Here is a 23829-nt window from a genome sequence, read left to right on the forward strand (position 1 = left end):
CGTAAATTGCATTGCGTTGTCATGCCATGCCATTACACAGCCACCAGCGGGAAGTAATTGTCGTGTATACGTTGCCCAGCCATTTTAATTGACTGCCAGCAAAAATAATTTAGCCGACCACATTTAGCTGCTACGCCAAATAGCAGCCTAATTTATTTTAGATTGTGTGGTCCTGTTTTCTGTCTGGCGTGGGCTGCAAAACAACTGATACAGTAGATATTTCTACAAACTATTACTCACCCCGATCCAAGCGCTATTTACGTGCATTCAGCTATTTTGAGCAGGTGAACTAAAATACGTGGTTGCTTTGCTATTATTTCTGTCAAAATAAATCCACTCACGCTAGAAATTCGCATCGAGTGCATCATCATTGTGAGATCATCTCTTTTTGAATACTTGGCGTGTAGATAAATAGTGTCATTATCTCATTTTTATACTTTTACAAACTATTTTGACAGACACCGGCAATATCCTGGCAATATCCTGGCACTATCTTTGCATCTACCCGCCCAAAGTCTGCTGTTGCCATAGTCAATTATTGAGAGGTACTTTATCCTGTTAGCATGCTCGGTACTGACAACCATAATATTGATCACTCACAAAGCTGCAATGTTAGAGCTCTGATAGATTCGCCCCTATCTATTTTACAATTATGTTTGCCTGCCGTTTCAAATAGGTTTAAGCCATGTTGTATGTGGTCTTTGATCCAATTAACTTTGTTGCGGTTTGAGCTTAATTTCCCGCCCTGATTTCCTACTGTCAAATGTGCAATATGGCTGCCGAATATAGAGCAAGTTGCTACTGACGCCCTTGGCTATTTTCCCTTAAAACAAAGCGAATAACTTTAGCATGTTTGCAAATAGCGATTGTCTTTTGAATACCGACTATTTTGTTTAGTCGGCTCCAATCATGATCGTCATAATGAATGTCGTTGCTTGATATGAAAATATGCGACCTCCCGGCCACTGCCTAATATTTATTGCTGCTGTGACTTTCTTTTTTGCTCCTTAATGATTCTTTATTTTAAAGAAACCCCCAAATTGCATTTTCAAGCCCAATATAGTACGTGTTCATGCTGTCAGATATTCAATTGGTTTGTAGTCCGTGTATACGGATTTTTTGCTGACAGCTTTCATTCAATAGACACTTGGCGGCAACGCCCCATCTACCCCACTTGACATTATTATTTTTGACCTACCCCCTTGTCCCCTCACTGTGCATATGCCATAAACCCGCACAAACCCGCATATTCTCCAGCCTTCTCCATTACTTTATTGTATATTAGTACACATACTTTATAATCTGGGCGTTAGTCTGCGCGCACGCTCCGCCATCCAAACATTTAAACATCCAAACAACCAGACAACAAAAATAAAGTTGCCCCTCTATCTCCCCGCACACATTTTATGGCATCAATCGATTACAAATATTTTCTCTACAATAAAAACATAATTATATTTTGCTTTGCCGTTAAAATTTGTTTAAAATTGAAGTCGGCCGCTACCACATTTTCTGTGTATTTTTTTGCAAAGCTTTTTTCTATACCGAATTCCAGATTTTACCATCACCTTTGAATAATTCAGCATTAAGTTGATATTATCTGCGAGTTTATAAACCATTCTTATTGTTATTTATTCATAGACACCATCTTAATCCTTAACTGTTCTTTATAATCTGCGCCTTCTATCACCCTAATTTGTAGACCAGTGAAGTTTAGTTTTCAGAATCTGACAACGTACAGCCGAACAAAACGCACTTTCGACTGCATTTTTAATTTTGCGGTGATACCCGTTTTCGAAAAATATATTTGTGTCCGATATTCTCACTGGTAAGAACCAAAACAATTGCAAAAAAGCTTGCTAAACAAATATTATAACAAATTACCACATATATTTATGAATGCTGCGTTTCCAAAGTTAAATCTGGGAGCGCGGGGGACATGCCAGTAGCTTCGAGACATTTGTGTTTTAGATTATTTAACATGGTTGCAAAATGACTGATAATTCCCCAAAAATTGTCACCGCTATAATTATTTCCCCATGTATTTTTCCGCCTGATATGTCATATATAATGTGGACATCTTGTCTTTTATCTTTGGAGCCTTTTTTGACTTTCAACGCTGTTCATATTGTTTTATTCTGTAATTGCCGATAATTTGCTGCCATTAATTGATTATTTTAATCTATATCACTAATATTTTTGTAAAATTGTTATTAAACGCCCACCATAGAACCAGATGATGCTTTCGTCACACAACGGTAGTAGCCAAAACAACAACCAGAATCCGCAACAGCCACAAAAACAAGCACCACGCTCTCAGCAACAGTACAATCGGCAGCTGGATTATTCCTTGTCCACAACGGGCCTTTTCCAGAACTTAGACCAGAGCAAACACTCGCCCTTCAAGACCGTCCAAAATTTAGGCAACAAAGTCGTTGGTGCAGCCGGCAGACTCCCGTTCACTTCGTTGGGTCTAGGCAGCGGGCTCTCAATGAATCGCGACCAGCTCGGTGGTGCCAAATTACTTGACCACAGATCGATGGTCCCCAGCAACGCTTTAAATGCGGCTGACCTTCAGTTCTCAGGCTACATATTGAACGGCGGCCTTGACCACAACCGCACGTCATTTTCTTATTCTCCGGCCGCGAGTAACCCAATGCTGCCAAGCGGCGGCAGCAGTGGTGGCGGAAGTACTCATGCAAACCGCCTGCTAGAAACCCTAGGAATGGCTAGTGCGCACCAGCTTTCTAACTCTTCATTTGGGAGTAGAACCAACGCCTCGTCTTCGCCCACGCTGGATCACTCGATAAACTCGGCAGGAATTATCAGCCCGCCTGCTTCTTCTGTTGCATCGTCCTCTTACCACCACGGGATTTCGTCTGTCAGTTCTATGCCACTGTCAGGATACAGCTCCTACGCATCCTTGCTCAACAAGGCCAACCTCATGTTTGAAAACAACCTCGACTCGATGATGGTTGACTGGTAAGTTATCGTCGAATACCTCGTGTTATTTGCCAATATGATATGTTTTGTTATGGTGCCTTTCCCCGCGCTCCTAATGTTATTTTATTTCCCAACAATAACCCACACTTTTTGCCTTTTTTGCACCATTCCCCCCCCCCCAACGTGCTCAAAAATAACTATTTTTGTAAATCTTTTCATTTTCGATGCGGGGAACCAAAAATTATGTTTTTATCAACTGGGTTTCTTTGAAGACAAACATTTGGAGAATGCAGTATTCCGAGTCATATTTGCAAATATATCGCAATTTGTTGGTCCATTTTTTTATAAAAAAAACTCCTGATGCCATAGTATTGGTGGTGCATTGCAAGCCTGGTGTTTTTTTGCAATTATTTTTACTGCTATTCGCATACATCCCTCCACACATCTCATTTTGCGCCCATGTCTATGCGCATTTTATAAAGTACTAACCCGAGAGCCCCTACAAACACATTTACATCTCTGTTGTTTTTCTAGGTCGCTTGAAGAGCGCGAGTGCCGACGCCGTCTTGTCCAGTTTTGGAGGCGCCACGAAAATAACAATATATTCTGCACCTTCAAGTCGGTGGCCGCTGCCGATCGGGTTCCCAACAGCATCGTGGTGTCTTGCATCTACTGGGAGGAGAAACAAGACTTTTTCATTACCAGCGTCGATTGCATCCACTTGTTGGAGTCGCTCATTGCAGTTCGATTCACTGTTGAGGAGAAGAACCGCATTCGGCGCAACCTCGAGGGCTTCCGCCCGCTGACCGTGAGCAAATGTAAGGCGGACTCTACTGACTTTTTTAAGCTGATCATGTCGTTCCCGAACCCGAAGCCCCGCAACATCGAAAAGGACGTCAAGGTCTTTCCGTGGCGCATTCTACCCTTGGCCCTGAAAAAGATTATTGGCAAGTACACAGCCAGTTACAGCAGCACAGCCAGCATCACATTGGACGCATACCAACTTCGCGAGTGGCCAGTTACTCGCAACTGGCAGGAATCTCACCATCCACATCGGCCAGGAGCATGGCCGCATTTGCTTCACAGTCGCCTGCATCTAGCATAATAGGAAGCTCTTCAGCATCCGCGGCGATTGTGGCCGCTGCATCCAAGCTGTCGAACGCATCCTCAAAACCTGGTGTAAACTCAAGATCCAATGTCGACGGACGATTTGTGTTTGGGGGCCTGGCTCAGCCAGATTTGCAGCAGCCCATTGCATTGTCATCGTATCGTCATCCACAAGCCTGGCCGCAGTGATTGAGGCCCAACGCTCTTTGGCTATGCCGAGATTTGACAGCTCTGGCGCACTCGGCGAGTCTTCGATGATGGCGGGCCAGGGGCAACGTGGTTTCATGGGCTCGGACTACAACATTGGGGCAGATTTTAACAGTGGATTATGCGGGGATATCAGCGCAAACAGCCACACTTCTACTACCACCACCACATCTACAAACAGCGGTGGCCGCGACCAATACAACTCAGAAGCAACGCTATCCATCTCAGTGCCCGCCAGGGGGAGCTCGATTTTGGAGACAATTCGATGATGGCGTTTGGTGTCGGTGACCAAAGAGGTGGCTCGCGTTCCGCCGCAGCATCATGCGTGCCGACAAATGTAAGCGCGATAGACCAGTTCCACCAATTGTACCACGAAACCAGGTACAGCAGCAGCAGCAGTCTTCGTCTGAGTACCTTTTGCAGCAGACTTTAAGGGTCAGTACGACTTTTCTGGAATGGCCATGAACCACCCTCCACTACCTACCAGTAATGGCATGTGTGCACCACTCCAGGGTGACCCGCCGTCAATGCACACGCCCCATCATTCTTTGACCAGCTTGCCGCAAGCTACGCACTGTCTACTGCGGACTACATGGAGCAGCAGCAACTCCAGAATTCGCAGCAACAGCAGCAGCAACAGCGAGTAGTCCGCAGCTCAAGCACCAAAAAGACAGCACCGCGCGCCCATATAATGTCAATAAATCTGAGCGACGCCGAGCGGGCAGCAACGGCGTTGGCATGAATATGATGTCGATGGTCAGAATGGCTCTGGCAGCGGGCAGAGCGAGCGAGAGACATCGCCATCGATTCCGCTTATGTTTGAGCAGCAGTGCCAGAACATGAGCTTTGACATAGAGGCGGCCTCGTCGGCACTGTCAGAATCCATGCTGTTAAGTGGGCCGACCATGGGCAACCACACCAATGCATTCATGCCATGTACAGTGCATTGGATAAGGCTTTCGGAACACCACCAAGAACAGCAGCAACAGCAGCAATGTCAGCAGTAGCGGCGACACAGTCTTTAAAAGTGCCTCGCCGGATGCCAATCGGGCAGACACTGTAGTTGGCTGTACACCCGCACAGATGAGACCGGCGCTGACTCTGACATGTTCAAGTTTGCTATTGGGGAGGGATTGACTCTAACGACTTTAACTTCCTTGCCGAGCTCATCAGCGTGTCAGGCGGTCAGGGCGGCGGTGTTATCGAGTCTTGTAATTTCAATAGCAGCGTCAGCTCTGGAGGCAACATGTCCTACATTGCAGAAAGCATGGTTGACACAGGCAAATGTCCTAATATGTTTACGCTAGCCAACTCCGGTACTGACATCCGCCAGAATGCCATGCAGCCATCCGCCACTAGCCACCTGGACCATACTCCATCGCCGACAAAGACGCACACTGACAGCGAGACGCAATTCAGGTCGGGGACAAAGGTCAGCGCTCCATCAGCTGGCGGTGCGGAATCTGCGCATGGCTTGGCGTCACCGCTCGCGTTCGGAGCAGCGTTATTTGGCAAATCAAAGACGCCGTATCTGCTGGATGGCAGCAATGGCTTCTAACATGCGCATTTGTAACGACACAAACATGCTTGAACTTTGCCATGTGCTAGCATTTATAAATTTCTAGCTTGCTGCTGCGTACGTGCAAGCGTATGCCAGCCTGCCTGACTGCATATTTAGTTTTCATTATTTTCTGTTTCTGTTTCCAGCAATTTTATATACTATTTTCTGTCAATATTACACATTTTACTACTGCACTTAATAGTATGGCGGAACCACCATGTCTTCTTTTCTTCCATTATCCTTCTGTCCGCTCCTCACTGCCTGACCACGCACGAAAACCAATGTCTATTAACGCTGCCACCCCTAATTTGTATGGCCAAATACCAGTTGCAGGCGCTGTTACCTCCATTCTTGATAGCACGGCACAAGTTGCAACTGACGTGGCTCTTCCTGTGAATAATGCGGCTCAGTAACCAATTCTTTTCCCACATATTTTTCCTTATTCCAGTGGTGTTAACACCTCACTTATTCTCCCAAGTGTTTTTGAACCTGTCCTCGATTAGCAGTCTGAGCAATCAGAGAGCTAAGCGAGCAGGTGATGATTGTTTGTATCAAGCTTAAGCATTTTAATCTTGCACATTTTAATGACAAGCGCATCCTGGAAGCAAAGCAAAGGCCAACTGACTGCGTCTCACAAATTAATCGGAGCAAAGTTGGGCTATCTCTTGTTTGTCGCCTCAAGGGTAATGCACTTTTTTTTTAATTTTTTTGCACCCTCTTTGTTTCTTTTTTCATATTCTTTTTCATTTTCAGACCTAAATATTGAATTTCTAGACGCATATTTTTCTCTCTCTGTTTCTCTTTTTGTCTTCCATTCCCTCATTCATATAACATTAAACCATAAAATAAAAAAGTGAAAACATTAGTTCAGCCATCTGATTGCTTAAACGCGCGCGCTGAGGAACCGGGCAATTTAGTTGCTTTCGTACAGTCTGACAATCCACTTTTTATATATACGATATTTGCAAGCGCAAGGGAAGAAGCATGAATACAAACACAAACAGCATGGATGCGCGCACGACCACAACAGCAGACAATTTCAACAACGCATCGGGGCTGCGGACGTTCGAACACAACAGAAGCGGTACCAATACAAGCACAAATGCAGAGTCGCAACCAATGACGCCTGAAATCGAGGAAGCACTGGGCAAGGACCCAGAAGACCCCCTCTCAAACGAACGGTTTATCGGCCACCCGTACTCGTCCGAGTTGTACGACTACCTGCGCAGGACACCCAAGGATAACAACTACATGCTAACACCGGCAGTGCGCAAGGAAATTTTGCATCGCGTGTCATGGTTCCTTTTGTCCAAGGACGACCGGCTGGCGGACCTGGTTCCGCTGGATGAGCGGACAGGTGGAGCTCCGCGTGAGGAGTTGCAGGACGAGCTCGAGGTGCCAATTGAGTATACAGAGGTGCGACGCGGGCAGCCTTGCGGCCACGTATTTAAGCGCGGAGAGGGCGTTTACCGGTGCAAGTAAGTACAGTATGCTGTGGGTTTCTTTCTTTTTTTCTGCACCCTTATTTTCTGTTTTTTTTGGCGCTTTACTATGCACACACATGTCTTTTCTCCACATGGACACAGCACGACCCACACCCGCTGTTTTTTTTCTCGGCTGCAGGGGTGCCTCTATAGAAAGTGGGAATGGACAGAGCCTGGTTCTGCTTCTGGCGCATATTTTGTGCGTGCGGGTCATACTCGCGCTTAACAAATATAATTTGTTACAGTGAAGCAGGTTTATTAGGGATACGCCATGCTTGTCATTTTGCTTGCAAGGCCGCAGCGGCCATGCGCAGTGCGTTTGCAAAATTGCAAGACTGCTCTTGATGCGCGACACCGCAGCGTGCATTATGTAATGCTGGCGCGTTTATTTGTGCACCCCACGCTCCAAGGCAGGCAACCAATCAAGCGGCCAGCCTAAATTTCGCCCCTTTGGAAAAACAATTGCATATTCAATTAACACAGGTATCCCTTTTTCTTGTACGTGTAGGAACTGCTCAATGGACGACACGTGCGTGCTGTGCACTCGGTGTTTCCAGGCGACGGGCCACACGGGGCATGAAACATCGTTCAGCGTCAACTCTGGAACCGGCGGGTGCTGCGACTGCGGCGACCCCGAGGCGTGGGGCGTCTCGCTGTGCTGTCGCCACCATAGCAGCTTTGAGGCGCTCGAGGAGGCTGGGGTAGAGCCCATCGTGTCCTCAGCCGGCGCGCCGTTTGTGCCAGGGTACAACAACAGCGAGTGTCCGGTCAGCGTCAAGCAGTCGATCGAGCTGACAATTGCCGTTGTGCTCGAGTTTATACTAGAGACATTCTCCACGTCACCGGTTGCGCTGTCGCGGCACATTGACGAGGCTTCAATTATGGAGGACGCTATGAACACGAGCATGGTGATCGGCGACCACGAGCAACCTACGATGTTTGCAGCGGTGCTGTGGAACGACGAGGTACACTCATTCCAGGACGTGATCGACCAGTGCACAGAGGCACTGCAGTGCTCAGTCATGGAGGCCAAGAAGATTGCGATGACGGTGGACATGAGCGGGCGCGACGTGCTTCACATCAGCACATCGATTCTGGATCTGATCGACATTGCAACAACCATGACGAATGTGTCGCTCAGCGTGTCGATCCGTGCGGCCCGCGATGTCTTCCGTGAGCAGCTGTCGGCGTCGCTGCTGATATGGCTGCGGGACCTGGCGTGCTGCAAGTTTCGGCCGCTGGGGCGCGTGTTCCAGGGAAAGATCAACAATGAGATCCGCGCTGAGATCAGCCATCAGCTGTGCCTGCGGTGGGTGGCGCCGTACCGCAGCGAGTACCTTGCCGACCTCCTGGAAAAACAGTATAACTTTAACCTTCCCGAGAGTGATTGCGAGGATGACGACGACGATGATGATGAGGATGAAGATGATGACGACGACTGCATGGACGAGGACGACTGCATGGACGAGGACGACGATCTCGACATCAACGACATTGAAGACTATGGCGGCGGCGAGGAGGAAGGCAGCGCCATCCATGCGCACATGATATACAGCGGTGAGGCCAGAACAGGCTACAGCCATGGTTACGCGAGCGCGGCGCAGGCACATGCTCAGGCCCAGGCCCAAGCGCAGTTACTCGCACAGGCACAGGCACAGGCACAGGCGCAGGCGCAAGCGCAGTCTTTAGAGTTTTCGCGCGGGCGCCGGCGCCGGCGCTCGGCGAGCAACGATTCGCTGCGGATTCAGGGCGACGAGCGCGCCAGCCCGCGTGGGTTCCTACAGACCGACAGCACAACAAACGGCGCCTCGCCACCGAGCATGTGGCTGTCTGACAGTGGCGCTCGTGGTCAAGGCGCCGGTGGGAGTAGCGTGCCAGCGACCATCCACGCGGCTATGGGAGCGGCAGCCGATGCTGTGGGCATGGCGCGTTCGTCGCTGGCGCGGATCATGCAGCCCAGCGCTACGGCCGGATTTCCGCCGCACTCGATGGCACCGGGGGCATTCCCGCAGTTGGACGAGCCCAGACCCGGATCCAGGTCGGGTACGCGACCGCGCGTCCGGCGTATGCCTACAGCGGCAGGGCTGGTGGCGATGGCTGCGGCGGACCCCGACACGGCGTGCGACGTCGAGACGGCAGTGGCGATCGAGCGTGTGCTGCGCGGCTGCGGGCATCAGCGGCTGGACTGGTTCCTGATGTTTGACCTGCAGCTGTGGAAGGAAGTACGCAGCGGGCTGCGCGAGCTGTACATGGCAACCCTGATGTTGGACAACCGCTACAAGATGAAGATCGCGCTGACGTTTGCGCGCAACTATCCGCGGCTGTCGCGCGCGTTCCTAACGCAGGACCGTGCACCCGAGCACTCAGTGCTGCTGTTCTCAGTGCAGTTGTTCACACCACCGACGCTGTCAGCGTCACTGGTTGACCACCACCGCTTCATGCACATCATCATTGACGTGTTGCGCAAGTTCTTTGTGCAGCCGACGCCGGCGGCGCTCCAGCGCTGTGGCGTTATCCTGTGCGACACTGAGTCGTTTCGAAACCGCCGCTACTTCCACGTCTTCCACGACATGCGGTACCTGGCCGGCACGCCGCAGGTGCGCAGCTGGGTGGCCGGTCATCGTGCATTCCTGGCCACGTACCTAGGGTTTATCGGGCTGTTCCAGGGCATGAATCCCAATCGCCGCGCCGTGCTCGAGCACGTCGAGTTCGAGGCAGACACGTGGGTCAACGCCTTCAACGTCACGCTGCAGGTCGCCAAGAGCTGCCGCCAGTTTGCCGAGTGCTACGGCGCCACCGCCCGCGACCTGTTCTTCGCCATGCGCGGCACGCTACGGCGCCTGCACCGCGCTGTGGTGCTGATGCCCGAGGAGAACTATGCCTTCATCGTGCGCGCTGCGCAGGCGCAGGGGCTGCCGTTGCCTCCAATGCCTAACTCCGCGTCCGATGATGTGCAACTGCGGCCGCAGATGCATACGCTGCCAACGCTGTGGGGCCGCCAGTACGACATTGTGCGCTACGACATGGCCATCAGCCCCGTCAGCTTCCACCACCCGTTGCATTGGTTTATGGCCGAGCTGTGCCAGCATGTCGCACTGATGACCGACACTAACGCGCATGCCCTGGGCTTCGCCAGCGTGCGCGACCTGGTCTTTTCGGCGCTGGACGCGAGGCTCGATGCGCGGCTCGACGCGCCGCTGCACTCGGAGGTGCCGTACGCGCTGTCGCCCCACGAGGTGCCGTTTGCGCAGCGCGAGATGCTGCGCATCCTGGACTACCCTGTGCGCGTGTGCGTCGTCATGGCGCAGATCCGCGCCGGCCTGTGGGTGCGCAACGGCTACGTCATCCGCTCGCAGTCGCACCACTATCGCGAGGTGTCGCTGCGCGAGAACACGTACGACCAGGACATCGTGATGATCCAGTTCTTCATGAGCCTGTGGCCCGACCCCGACCACATTCTGATGACCATGCTGGACCGCTTCGGCCTGTTCGACTGGCTCAGTGGCCGCCCGCACCCCCTGCCCGGCTACGAGCCGACCCACATGCACTATATGGTTGAGGAGTTCCTCAACCTGCTGATTGTGCTGGTCTCCGAGCGTCACGTGGCCACTGGTAAGACCGCCGTGGACCTGGCGCGCCGCGAGATCGTGCACGGCTGCCTGAGCCCCATCTCGTATTCGGAGCTGACCAAGAAGGTCCCCGAGCGCCTAACTGAGTTGACGGAGTTTGACAACCTGCTGCAGGAGATGGCTGACTACCGCGGCCCGCTCAGCGTGCTGGACCACGGGCTGTACGAGCTCAAGGACGAGCTGCTCGACGAGGTCGACCCGTACTTCATCCACTACTCGCGCAACCAGCGCGAGGAGGTTGAGGAGCTATTGCGTGAGCGTCTCAAGAAGCGCCTGCGCAAGAGCGGCGGCGACCCTGACGCCGTGCCGGCCTACTTCCCGCCCAAGCTGGAGCCCATCCGCGCCGGCCCGTTCCAGCGCGTCGGCCTGGTGCTTCATACGCCGCTGGCCTGTCAGATCCTGTTCTACGCGCTGTTGCACGCCACCCACACCCAGAGCGAGCTGCTTTCCGAGACCATGGTCGACGAAGCGCTCCAGCTGATTGTCATTGCGTTGGAGGACGGCCGCCGCGACGCCGTAGCTCGCGAGATAGGCGGCCCTGATGCGAGCAGCCCCGCCACTACTGGTGCCCAGCTTCCCAACGCCGACCGCGGTGGTCTATGGAAGTATGCGCTCGAGCAGGGCTACCCGTCTGGCCGCGGCGCGCCGCTGAACCTGCTGGGCCTGGTGCTGACACTCGGTCTTAAGCCCGAGATGAAGCAGTGGAAGCCCAAGCTTAACTACATTTACCAGCTGTTCCGCGAGGGTGGCCCGCGCATCGTTAGCTGCATTGACGACTACTACGCCAACCTTGAGGCCACGCCCATGGGCAGCCGCGTGCTCAAGTCAGCCATGGAGGAGACCAAGGCCGCTGAGCGCAAGAAGAAGACCGCCCAGGCGCGCCAGGCCGCAATCCTGGCCGAATTCGCCAACCGCCAAAACGACTTTATGAACCAATATGGGGACGAGTATGATGACCTGTCCGACGATGAGAACTACGCCGAGGAAGGCTACGAGGTTCTGGGCGCGCCCGAAAAGGACAAATCGACCGACACCAGCCGCGTGCACAAGGCTCTGTGGGGCGCCCCGAGCGGTGCCTGCATGGTCTGCCAGGAGGAGTGCGACAGCAGCAAGCCCTACGGCATGCTCTCCCTGGTACAGACCAACCGCGCCATCCGCAACGCCCCTCTGGCCGATGCCACGCATATCGTTGACATTCTGCGTCTGCCCGGCGGGCTCGACACCACAATAACCCACACCAGCAGCCTGGCGCCTCAAAGCCCTGAAGACACAGCGCTGCCATCGCCTGTTAAGAACACGGCAGCGGCGGCCGCCACCATTGCCGCTGCGCGCTTGCGGTCGGCGGACAACTTGGGGGTAATTAGCCAGATGGCCTCTGGAGCCTACGGCGCTCCATCCGGCCTAAAGAGCTTTCCCGTGCTGTACCATGAGCGTGGCCTGGCTGCAAGCACGTGTGGACACGTGATGCACACGCGTTGCTTCACGCAGTACTGCCAGGGCATTGAGGCCAAGCGCCAGCAGCAGCCTACGCGAAACCACCCAGAGAGCCTGCACCGCAAGGAGTTCTTGTGCCCGCTGTGCAAGAGCCTGGGTAATGTGCTGCTTCCATCGCTGGCGCAGTCCGCCGACTTCGACCCACTGGTGATCGCCGACCGCAACCCTGCTTTGTTCTCTCAGCCTGCCTCTGCAGTCACTGACAAGCTCACGACTGAGTTTGAGCGCTGGATCCAGGAGGACTGGAAGCCATTTGGCGAGACCATGGATGCCATCGCAAGCAACCAGATCATACGCAGGCCTGAACCTGTCCACGCATCAAACTCGGCGTCGTCATCCGGCGGCAATGTCAATTTGGCTGGTGCTGGTGCCAGTCCCCCAGCGCGCGCCGTGGTGCTGTTGGTTCTTCTGCTGTGTCGTCGTCATCAGTATTGCCAATGGCTGAGCAGCCCGCTGCCAGCGGCGCTTCTGTGGGGATCCAATCCGCCCTGTCTATTGATAGCGCCATAGGCGGCCTGACCTCTGCACTGCGCAATCCGGGCAACTTTTCGTTCAACATCGCCGACAGCCTGGCAGAATCGATCCCCCGGCTGGATGCTTTGCTCCGCAGCGCCCAGCGCTTCCCTGCTGGCCTAACCTTCCAGGCGTTATTATCGCGGTTTTTGCCGCAGTTGGGCTCCGGACCGCTGGGCATGCCGCCAGGAGTCGAGCGCATGGTTTTGCCCCTCTCCCAGTACGTGCACTGGCTGGTCGAGCGCCAGGCTGCTGAGCACACGCACCACCAAAATTATGTCCAGAATCGCAAAAACATGCATGATCAGGCTCAACTGCGGCTTGCTCGGGGCATCGCAGGGGATGACAACGACAACGACAATGCCGATCAATACGCCACGCCGGAGACTAGCAGCAATCTGTCGTCGGGCATGCCCCACTTGCCGGCTGGCAATGCCGCGCTGCCCGAGCGCGTGGCCGGCGACCAAGAGGCCAAGGCCCGCGAGCAAATGGAAACGTATCAGTTCATGTATACCCGCCTGTACGATGTTTTGCAGAATGTCCAGCGCGACAACTACGTCGGATTGCCGTCCACCTCGCTCTTTGAGCACCTTTACAGATCCAAGGACAAGGGCGCTGCAGGCGCTTCGTCGCACCAGCACCAGCACACCTCGCACGCTTCGGCAATGGTGGAGCAGTATGCCGACCGCAACTATGGCGAAGAGGACGAGGACTACGAAGAGGACGATGACGAGGAGGAGGACCACTACATGTACCGCGGTGCCTCTGGCTCTGGGCCGCCCGGGTCCGTTGGCCACAACCCCGAGCAACCGGCCGCCTCGATGCCGCAGTTTTTCCAAAATATCATGGAGCACCTGCGCGTGCTCAGCGCGAGCAGCGGCAGTCAGGCGGGAATGCAGTCGCTGACCAGCAGCGAAAACGCAAGCTTGTCGGCCCAGCTTCACTCGGCCAGCAAGATGCGGCCGTATCCGTTCGACAAGGCCACCAGCTCCCTGTTTGCGCACACCATCGAGCTGTTTGAGCTGTCGCAGCGCGGTATAAGGAACCCGCCAGTGTTCGACCACGAGGATTCACGCACGCTGCCATCGGGCACTCTGCTGGACGCCATACCCGAGGCGCACGCTGTGTTCATGCACTCACTTGGAAAGATCCCGGAGATCCAGTACCGCACCATGTTTAGCCCCATCACCAACATATTGCGCACAAGTGTCGATGGTTCCGACTCCCAGGCCGAGTCGACATCGCCGGCCCAGCGGCTTCGCACATTAGTCCTCGAGTCACAAGCGGGCGCTGTGCTGCCGTCGGCCGGCCTACATGGAGACTTTGTGGCGCGCACGAGGCTCGAGATGCTGAAGGAGCTCGGCTATGCCTTGTCGCCACTCAACGGGTCGCACATCACGAGACCGCGCGACCTGCAGAACGAGCAGTCGCGGTGGGCGACGGGCGATGACGGAATGCCAGCCAAGCCATTCCTGATGCAGGACAACTTTGCACTGCTCACTGACATTAGCTTGTCGCTGGTCATTCCGTTTGGGCTGGACATTTGGCAGCTGGTGCGCCTGTTTGTCACGGCCGAGCTGGTGCGTGCGTGTGTCGCTGTCGGAGACAGTATCCTCGGAGAGTACACTGGTGCGCCGAAGGGCCTTCGCATAGCCCAAAATCAGCCTGTCGATATGGGTAGCAATCCGCCGAATATACTGCCAACTGTGCATTCTGCTGCTGCTACTACTGCTACTGCAGCAGCGAATGTCGCAGAGGCAGCTGCTGGCCAGGCTCCGACAGCAGCGAGTTGTGTTCCTCATTCATGGGTTGATGCGCCTGAGGCCCGGGACGTAAAGCTGCTCTCCCTGTTGTCAGGCGGCAGCGACGCGTCCCTGCTGCAAGAGTCGTCAGCCGGAATCTATACGCTGGTTAGCTGGGCGATTCGCCAACTGCAAGGCCCAGAGTGTGACGAAGAGGCCCTGGAAGGCTGCAGAGCGCTGTCCACCCGGTTACAGTGACGAAGCTGGTGACCACATTGCTTCTGCCCTTTTTGCGCCGCATCGCGCTGCTCTTCTACCTCCAGTACGGCGTGGACATCGCTGGAGAGGCGCCGTGGCTCATTTCCGAGCGGCAATGCGCGCTTGGCAACGAGGCGAACCCGCAGGTTTTGTCGCAGTCCGAGCCCGAGTGTGTGCGCCTGCTGAAGCTTTTGCATCTGCCTAATCTCGACCAGATATTAGTGCCAGAGACCCAGCCGCACACTCTCTCTCTGGCCGAGGGCTGGCTGCGCGACCTGCGCAACTTCCGCCGTCGCCACACGTCGCCCATGTCGCTTGGAGCCGGATACACCATGGCCGTGCCAATCGGGATGCCCACACTATATTCACTCGTCGATCTCCCCGACCGCTTCGAGATCCTGTTTGAGCGCTCGGCAAAGGCGTTCTGCACGTTGTGCAACAGCGTGCCCAACGACCCTGCGCTCTGCCTGCTGTGTGGCAACTTTATGTGCGCGCAGAGCTTTTGCTGCGAGGTGGATGGCATTGGCGAGTGCAATATGCACATGAAGACATGCGGCGGGACTGTTGGGATTTTCTTGCTCGTGAAGAAATGCGGGTTAGTGCTGCTACACCATGATAACGGCTGTTTCATGTCGGCGCCGTATCTGGATCAGCACGGTGAGGTCGATGTCGGGCTCAAGCGTGGCAGACCGCTGTTTATCAACCGCAATCGCTACGCAGAGCTGAAGAAGCTGGTTCTCACGCAGAAGATCCCTGTGTTTGTAGCCCGCAAGATCGACCAGGCGTTCGATATCGGCGGATGGGTCTCGATGTAGTGACCATGCCCCCTTATTTTTCTACTCTTTAAACAATTTCATACTTTTTTTACATATATCAATTACATTTATCTCACACACATGTATATTGCAATATCGTCGACTGTTGGTGTGAGAGAAGAAAAAGTTGAACATAGATTTATTAGCGACAGCAGAGGCGGCTTCTGTACATTGTGCGTGCGAGCCATTATTTGCCACGGGTCTATTCGGTTACGATCTGTCGCGGTTGACCGATATCTCTATCTCTCTCTTTTTCTTTCACGCATGGTGGCCGCTGTCAGCGATCTGTTTGGCCTGAGTAGCGATCCACTGCCGTGTGATCCTGGTCTGCTCGGACTCCTCTCCAGGATCGGGCAACATCAGCTGCCGGCTGGTCAGGAACCCAGTGTCAATGTGCTCTTTGACGATTGTTGCCAGGGCGTCGATGAACGGCGGGTAGTCGTTCAGGGCCTCAGCGCGCAGGAACTGGGTGATGCCGGCCTCTTCAGCGACCTCACTGTACTCAATGTCAAGCTCAAACAGCGTCTCGATGTGGTCAGAGGTGAAGGCAATGGGTACCATGACCAGCGATTTGTAGCCAGAGCTAGCATAGCTCTTGATGGCGGACTCAGTCTGGGGGCCGAGCCACCTGAGCGGACCCACGGCGGACTGCCACACTAAGCGGTACGGGTTCTCAATGCCCCGGCGGCGAAGCTCGTTGATGACATAGGCGACTGTGCCGCCGACCTCGGCCACATAGGGGTCGCCGCGATCGACCACATTGAGCGGCAATGAGTGGGCCGAAAACAGAATCGGCGTGGTGTGGCGTACGTCTTCAGTCAGTTTTTTGATCTGATCCTCGATACGATCGGCAAATGAGCTGATGAGCTTCGGGTGTGTGCCCCAACGGTCAATGAAGCTCCACTGGACTTTCGAACCCGGATCGAGCCTCTTCTGCACGCGGTATAGCTCGTTGAGGTTGCTGCCCGTGGTGGACCCCGAGTACTGCTGGTACTGCGAGAATGCAATTACGTGTTCGATGCCGTCGCTTAGCATCTGTTCAACTGCCTGGGGCATGTCTGGGCTGGTGTATCGGAACCCCACGTAGTAGTTGTGGGGGCCGGAGTTCGGGGACGTATTGTTGAGAATGTCAACCATGCCCCTTCCCTGAGTGCGCGTCCACATTTCAATGGGGGAGCCACCGCCGATTTGCATATACTGCTGTTTGACCTTGCCCACCCGCCGCATGGCAATAAACTGGCCCAGGATACTCTGCATCGGAAGCTTGAGGATGTCACGGTCGTTGAATATGTTGGTCAGGAACTGCTTGACATCGTCCTGTGTGCGCGGCCCACCCATGTTCATCATCAGAATGCCAATCTTTTTGGGTGCTCTGTGTGTGCTGCTGCTGCTAAGGAATCGTCTGGAGGCAAGCGAGGGCGCCGAGAGGGCTGTCTTGAGCAATGAGCGTGAGTTCATTTGAATAAATAAATAATACTTCCGATTCGAATGCCGACAAAATTGCGAAAAATAGATAAGGAGGCAAGAAATAAAGTGCTGTTTTGCAAATAAGAAGAAAGTGGGCGGGCGCGGACGAGGACAATAACAATGGAAAAACAATGGAAGAAAGGCTACTTCTACTACTGCTGCCTCTGCTTCTGTTACTAATTGTGTGCCAGCGGGTATTTGATTTGCTTGGCATTAAGATCGTTTTAGATGAAGAAGCAACAAAATCGGCCATTTCTCCAAATGGAGATGCCAAAAAAAGATAAAACCTATTAAAACCCAATAAAAATCAGTTGATGATTTTAATAAGCAACATTTAATTTTGCTGGCCCTCGTCCTCCTTTCATATTACTCTGTGTTCGCTGCTGGCGTCATCGTCAGAAGCAGCTCGACCAACTTTTGGTCAAGCTCTAAAGCTAAAAAATTAATAGTGCGCATGTGCGCGCGTGCCATGAATGCGTGGCGCGGAGCCCTCGGAGAAAGGCCTGGACATCATCACGCTGTTGCGCAATGTATAAAAAAAGCTTGATAAGTGTGGCCCGCGCTGTGAATATTATCTCTGATATCGTGAGAGGAGGACCTTTTGTTTGTTTTGCGTTTGTTTAATTTTTCAATCCATCTCTTTCAACGTCACTTTTTTTCGTCTTGTTTTTCAAAATGGACAACAAAGTTTTATCCGCCACCGCTTCCCGACAAGACAGCGAAAGGGCGCTTCTTGCCGATTACAAAGCCGACACGGCAGATTCTGCACCGTTCGGACATTCCGAGCTGCCACCGGCGACGACTCAGTTTGAGGCGCAATTCAGCAAAAGAGCCATTGCCGGCGTAGTATCGGCCGCGGCTCTACTGTTTATCGTCGCTGCCTCCTTTTGGATGCCGACACCAGAGTGCATGCACGGAATGGGCGGTTTCCAGCAGCCCGGCAAAGTGGAAATCCCCAGAGACGGTCGTATTGACCCCACCCGGGTATTCCTGAATATCCCGTCGACGGATCAGCTGCGTGAAAACCTGCTGTACTACAGCTCGGGCACGCACGTTGCTGGAATCAACAGCACTCAGGCCGCGTACACCCGTGACTACTTTGAGCAGCAAGGCATCGAATCCAAGATCGTCGAGTACTTCCCATGGCTGAACTACCCTGTCGACCAGCAAGTCACGTTGTTCAACGAGACAACGCAGGGGATCGTATTCGAAGCCGGGCTCAAGGAGAACGTGGTCCCGGGCGATCCCCTTTCAGAGGATCCCAACAATCTACCGGCGTTCCATGGCTACTCGGCCGACGGCAACGTCACTGGGCAGCTAGTGTACGCCAACTATGGCAGACTGGAGGACTTTAAGGCGCTTAAGGATGCGGGAATCAGCGTTGTCGACAGGATTGTGCTGGTTCGCTACGGCTACATATTCCGCGGCGTGAAGGTCCACATTGCTGAGCTCAACGGCGCCAAGGGTGTGCTTATATATTCGGACCCTGCTGACGACGGGTATTCCAAGGGCAAGGTCTATCCAGCAGGGCCATGGCGCCCCGAGTCTTCCATTCAGCGTGGCTCAGTGATGCGGCTTCAAGTGTACCCTGGCGACCCGCTGACTCCAGGGTACGCAGCAACCAAGGATGCGCCACGCATTGACCCTAAAGACGCAAAAAACCTTAACCACATCCCGTCGCTGCCGCTGTCCTACCGCGACGCCGAGCCACTGCTTTGCGCGCTGCAGGGCCATGGCAGGAACGCGTCGGAGGTGGACAGCGGCTGGATCGGTGGGCTGACGTCAAAGGGCGTCGAGTACTGGACTGGCCCCAGCAAGCTCAGTGTCAACCTGCTCAACAAGATTGAGTATAAAACTAGGGCAATTCAGAACGTCATTGGGCGCATCAAGGGCAGCGAGAACTCCGAGCACACAGTCATCGTCGGCAACCACCGCGACGCGTGGTGTTCCGGTGCGTCTGATCCCTCCTCCGGGTCGGCTGCGCTGTTGGAGCTGGCGCGCGCCTTGGGTGAACTGATGAAGCTTGGCTGGCGCCCTCGCCGCACGATTATTCTTGCTTCGTGGGACGCCGAGGAGTACGGCTTGGTCGGGTCGACAGAGTGGGTTGAGGATAATATCGACTGGGTGCGCACCAATGCCGTTGCGTACATCAATGTCGACAGTGCTGTGGGCGGCGGCGACTTCAAGACCGAAGCATCGCCTGCATTTGAACAGCTTTTGTACGACGTGACCAAACAAGTGCCATACCCGCACTCAAACGGGTCCGTCTACGACGCCTGGCTGCAGCAGTCCTTGGCCAGTGCAGAGCTCACAAACCAGGCTGCTGACGACTACACAGACATGGCCGACGTGGCCGACGCACTCAAGTCGCCGACCCCGCTCATACGCCCGCTGGGATCAGGCAGCGACTACACCGCTTTTATGGCGCATGCCGGAGTGTCCTCTCTGTCCATGGGCTTTAGCGGCAGATCGGGCGCGTACCACTCGAACTATGACAGCCCCAAGCGACTGACCACCTTCATCGACCCCGACATGCAACTGCACCAGGCGATGGTGCGCGTGTGGGGGCTAGTGGCGATCAAGTTAGCCGACGACCCTGTCATCCGCCTTAGCCCGGTCAACTACGCCAAGACGCTGCGGCGCTACATCAGGCAGCTCGAGGGCCACGTGGGTGCACAACTGAACAACACCTCAGGCGACAAGCAAGCACAAAATGGCGCGATTGCAGCTGCTTCCAAGATCCACCATCTGCGCGCGGCCCAACGCCAGCTCTTGAGCAGCGCCCGCGCAATCGAGCGCGAAAAGGCGCATCTGCGTGCGGTCTATGGCGAGGACTGCCAAATGGGCAGCCGCCGCCGCCACACAAGCTGCATCAAGCTCCGCAGCTCCATCAACGACCGCGCATTCAGCCTGGAGCGCCACTTCACTGAGCCGGAGGGCATCCCCAACCGCGAGTGGTTCAAGCACGTACTCGTGGCTCCTGGGCGCTGGGAGGGCTATGGCGCGCAGGTGTTCCCTGCTCTCGCCGAGGCAGCTGAGGACGGCGACTGGAAGCGGTTCCAGCTGTATTCCAAGCGCACTGTCGAGACGATCTACGAGGCAGCGTGGTTTTTGCGCGAGGTCTAGGCGCCTGCTGCAGCGACTTTGGTTTCCAACTTTTTTCTCTCCTGCTTCCTCAAAAGACAAGGTTTACAATTTCGTTATAATATTGAGCGCGCCTTGTTGCTCCGTGTGGCAGCAAACGGCAGCTGAGGTGGCAAAAAAAATCCTCTATAGTGGAAAATAAACAAGACAAGAAACGAAACAAAACGAAAACAAGTCAAAACAAAAACAGGACAAGACAAGACGAATGCCCGAGCGACAGGAGATTCGAAACAGCCAATGTCGACGTTGCTGAAGCCCCCTCCACGCAACAGATCGCAACAAAGGGCAGGCACTGTCGCTGCCGCCTCACTCGGTCACAGGAGCCTTCTTGAAGTACTCCCACTGGCGAGGAGGGATTGACACCTCCAGGGGCTCCCATGCCTTCCACTCAGCCATCCGCGAAACAAGCTTGATCTCGTCCTCAGCCTGGTCAATAAGCTCCTCGATCTGCCCGCAGTTAATCAGCTCCTCAATCTTTACCGTATCCTCGTTCTGCTCGACAATCTTCAGGCGCTGCGTTGTGATTGCCTCGACTGACTGGCGGTAGATCGCAGCCTCTGGGATCTTTGCCTTCACCTCCTCAAGCGTCTTCTTATAAAGCCCGAGCAGCTGCGGGCGCGCATTGGGGTTGACCGGGAGGCCAACAATTCCGGTGGTAACCTACAGAGATAAATAAGGCGTTTGTTTGAAATAGCAAAAATAATTCCAATTGAGTCCTGTGAATTTGCGGGTTTTGTGTCTATCTCTGCTGTCGCTGTGGGACGCGGTGCCTGTATCCTCTGCCTCGGTGCGTGGATGGTCTGGTAAGTAGCAAGCAGCAGGCTTCCTCTTATAATGCTGCGTTGGCTTCCCCGGCATTCGATGCCTCCGGTTGCGTTACCTTTTGTGTGGCCTGGAAAAGAGCGCGAGTGATTCTCATTGTTGTTGATTTTTGTGTTTGTAGAATGTGTGAACAAGGGGGACAAGAAGCAAAAGAATGTCAAATTCGACGTACGAATTTTCAGTCAATTAAAAATGGCAATAAAAATACGAATTTCTCAGTACTTATCTTTTTTTCTTGCTGCTGATGGAATGTGGCAGGCTTGGGGGGGTTGCCGCAAATCAGGTTGATCCAGGATGGTGTGGGGAGGGGAGGGGAGTGTTTTTTTGGATTAAAGTCAAGTGGTGTGTGGGCTTTTGGCTGCATTTGCCTGTCCATCAAGTGTTGCATGACAAGCAGCATGTTCTCTTGTGCTTCAGACTTTCGTCATTCCTCTTCGCTCCAGCTTGGCTTATCTTTAGTCTTTCTGCTGTGCGTCAGCAGTGTCCCACTTTCTTTTTCACTTATTTTTTCACTTTCTACCAACACACTTACACACTTACACATGTCGTCTGCTCTTGCGCTCAAGTGCGCTGCTATTTTGGGCGCCTCAGGCGTTGCTCTTGGCGCCTTTGGCGCGCACGGACTGAAGAACGTCATTACAGACCCAGAGAAAATTAAGACTTGGGATATGGCGTCTAGATATCAGCTAATTCACGCTGTGGCTCTTTTGGGATTTTCAGCCACTGGCCGTCGCAGCCGCAGTGTCGTCGGCCTGTGGACAGTTGGAGCAGTGTTGTTTTCGGGCTCGATATATTGTCTGGTCCTCAATAGGGATGTCTTTAGACCGCTGGGACCCGTTACGCCTCTTGGTGGCATGTTCATGATCGCTGGCTGGCTTGCGCTGTTGGTCGCGCCCTAAGCCCCCGTGCTCCCCCTCTCTTACGTATCTCTTACATCAAACCCCTCCTGACCAAAAAAAAACAAAGCGGGCCACAATTTGTTCCTTTATTTTTCCTTTTGTCTATCCAACTCGTAAACATTTTTCAAAGTATAAAATTGACAAATATTAAAATCGATACCGTATTGAAAAAACATTGCTAATCTCTCTGTTTTTTTACTTGAGCGAGCCCTTGGCAATAGTGGCAGTTGTGCAGACCTTACCGCCAACAAGCAGCTTGTGGAACTTCTTCTCATCATCGTACCAGCCAGCCTCGCGGTCATCGTTAGTGAACATGCCGGGCTGGATTGTCTCGAAGATCTTGAGCTTAGGCTTAAGCACCTCCTCAGGCTCAGCACCCTCGAATCCCTCAAAGTACACGCGGTCTCCAGGCTTGCTGCCCTTAGGCGGCTCGACAAACTCAACAGTGTTTCCATCAGGGCTAGTGGCGCAAAGGACCATAGCGAAGGACTTTACGCCGCGCATAGCAACGGGCTTAAGGTTGCAGACAAGTACAACATCGCGGTCCTGCATTTGCTCAATGGGGATGAAGCGCACAAGGCCGGAAACAACAGTGCGGGGCTCGGGCTCACCAAGCTCGATGATCTCGACGTAAAGGGCATCGGCATCGGGGTGCTTCTGAGCGTTAGTGATGTGGCCTACGCGAAGGTCGAGCATGGAGGGAACAATCTTGAACTCTTCCTTGGGGGCTGGCTGTCTCTTCTCCTTCTTCTCCTTCTTCTCCTTCTTCTCGCCCTTCTGAGCCTCGGGCGTGTCCTGCTTTGCCTTCTTCTTGCCATCGGCGGCAGCGGCAGGGGCGGCAGCAGCAGCAGAAGCAGCAGCATCAGAAGCAGCGGCAGCGGCCTTATCGCCCTTAGCGGCAGGAGCAGCCTGCTGCTTCTTGACCGGAGCGGGGGCATTCAGATTAATGGCGACCAGCTTAAGACCGGCCTTGGCCAAAGCCTCAGCAGACACAGAGTGCTGGATGAGATCAAACCAGCGCGAAAAGTTATTCCAGTTGAAGCGTTTTTGGGCCGACAGCGACTCCATGAATGCATGTACATTGGCAAAGGCGATCAGATCAGCCAGGGTAATGCTGTTGGATACAAGGTAGGTCTTGCCAACGAGGCTCTCGTTGATGGTTTGGGCGAAAATCTGGCGCTCCGAGGGACCGTGGCGGGAAGACATGGTCATCCACTGGCTGATCTCGGCTTGGTCAGAATCGGTCTGGCCAGCAAGGGGGCTGTTGTACTTTGCAGCAATGAGCTGGGCGATCGAGTTTGTGCCCTCGACCTTTTGGCCGTCAAGATCCAGCTGCGACAGCTACACCAGGGGGTGGGGGAGGGGGGCAATACGGGTGGATCGAGTTGTAAATATGTATTGTTTTAATTGTCAGTTAGAATTGCCGCCGTGTTACTGAATTGTTGAGACTGCAGACATTTGGTGTTTTTGCTTTTTTATTGTAATTACCTGATCTGCAACAGCGGCGACAGAGAGCTCCTTTTCGGCCTCGGGCACAAATGCCAGCAGCAACTTGAGTGCAGAATCGGTGTTGTTGATTGAAATGGACATTTTTTTTACAAGTTGAATTTAACAAAAAAATTTGAAGGACAGAAAGAAAGGAAAATATTGAAAGACCTTGATTTACCGCTTTGAACGCTATAGATGCGTAAACACAATCTCGAAAATTACCCTGCAGGTTTAAGTTTTCTTACAGTGTGGTTTC

At 53.7% G+C, this 23829-nt stretch overlaps 8 protein-coding genes across 8 annotated transcripts; 5 read left to right on the plus strand and 3 right to left on the minus strand.

The window, feature by feature from the left end:
* Positions 1–2121: 2121 nt before the first annotated feature.
* Positions 2122–4155, plus strand: BX661DRAFT_100465 (uncharacterized protein). Its single transcript, XM_051532381.1, has 2 exons — positions 2122–2982; positions 3478–4155. Exons 1-2 carry the CDS (start codon positions 2237–2239, stop codon positions 4046–4048), a joined length of 1317 nt encoding a protein of 438 aa, XP_051392148.1. The 5' UTR covers positions 2122–2236; the 3' UTR covers positions 4049–4155.
* Positions 4156–4816: 661 nt separating this feature from the next.
* BX661DRAFT_181431 (uncharacterized protein) lies at positions 4817–5984 on the plus strand. The gene is given in 4 exon segments (XM_051535708.1): positions 4817–4950; positions 4976–5193; positions 5213–5326; positions 5388–5984. 4 exon segments carry the CDS (start codon positions 4850–4852, stop codon positions 5813–5815), a joined length of 861 nt encoding a protein of 286 aa, XP_051392149.1. The 5' UTR covers positions 4817–4849; the 3' UTR covers positions 5816–5984.
* A 9841-nt stretch (positions 5985–15825) lies between these two features.
* Positions 15826–17506, minus strand: BX661DRAFT_181437 (ferrochelatase with Deuteroporphyrin and Ni bound). The gene has a single exon (XM_051535709.1). The coding sequence runs from the start codon at positions 17209–17211 to the stop codon at positions 16012–16014; it is 1200 nt and encodes a 399-aa protein (XP_051392150.1). The 5' UTR covers positions 17212–17506; the 3' UTR covers positions 15826–16011.
* A 632-nt stretch (positions 17507–18138) lies between these two features.
* BX661DRAFT_142756 (uncharacterized protein) lies at positions 18139–20346 on the plus strand (the record flags this gene model as incomplete). The annotated part of the gene is made up of 2 exons (XM_051532963.1): positions 18139–19891; positions 19928–20346. The coding sequence occupies 2 exons, from the start codon at positions 18139–18141 to the stop codon at positions 20344–20346; spliced, it is 2172 nt and encodes a 723-aa protein (XP_051392151.1).
* Positions 20347–20508: 162 nt separating this feature from the next.
* On the minus strand, positions 20509–21427 carry BX661DRAFT_100505 (ETC complex I subunit conserved region-domain-containing protein). The gene is made up of 2 exons (XM_051532382.1): positions 21245–21427; positions 20509–21024 (listed from the first exon to the last, which is right to left on the minus strand). The coding sequence occupies exons 1-2, from the start codon at positions 21281–21283 to the stop codon at positions 20671–20673; spliced, it is 393 nt and encodes a 130-aa protein (XP_051392152.1). The 5' UTR covers positions 21284–21427; the 3' UTR covers positions 20509–20670.
* A 301-nt stretch (positions 21428–21728) lies between these two features.
* Positions 21729–22085, plus strand: BX661DRAFT_142702 (uncharacterized protein; the record flags this gene model as incomplete). The annotated part of the gene is made up of 1 exon (XM_051532961.1): positions 21729–22085. One exon carries the CDS (start codon positions 21729–21731, stop codon positions 22083–22085), a length of 357 nt encoding a protein of 118 aa, XP_051392153.1.
* Positions 22086–22221: 136 nt separating this feature from the next.
* Positions 22222–22856, minus strand: BX661DRAFT_181440 (uncharacterized protein). The gene has a single exon (XM_051535710.1). It carries the CDS (start codon positions 22779–22781, stop codon positions 22281–22283), a length of 501 nt encoding a protein of 166 aa, XP_051392154.1. The 5' UTR covers positions 22782–22856; the 3' UTR covers positions 22222–22280.
* On the plus strand, positions 22823–23797 carry BX661DRAFT_181441 (uncharacterized protein). Its single transcript, XM_051535711.1, has 2 exons — positions 22823–23426; positions 23574–23797. Exons 1-2 carry the CDS (start codon positions 23160–23162, stop codon positions 23664–23666), a joined length of 360 nt encoding a protein of 119 aa, XP_051392155.1. The 5' UTR covers positions 22823–23159; the 3' UTR covers positions 23667–23797.
* Positions 23798–23829: the final 32 nt, after the last annotated feature.

Source organism: Kickxella alabastrina, assembly GCF_025024165.1.
Source record: "Kickxella alabastrina strain RSA 675 chromosome Unknown BX661scaffold_9, whole genome shotgun sequence".
Taxonomy (NCBI): Eukaryota; Fungi; Kickxellomycota; class Kickxellomycetes; order Kickxellales; family Kickxellaceae; genus Kickxella; species Kickxella alabastrina.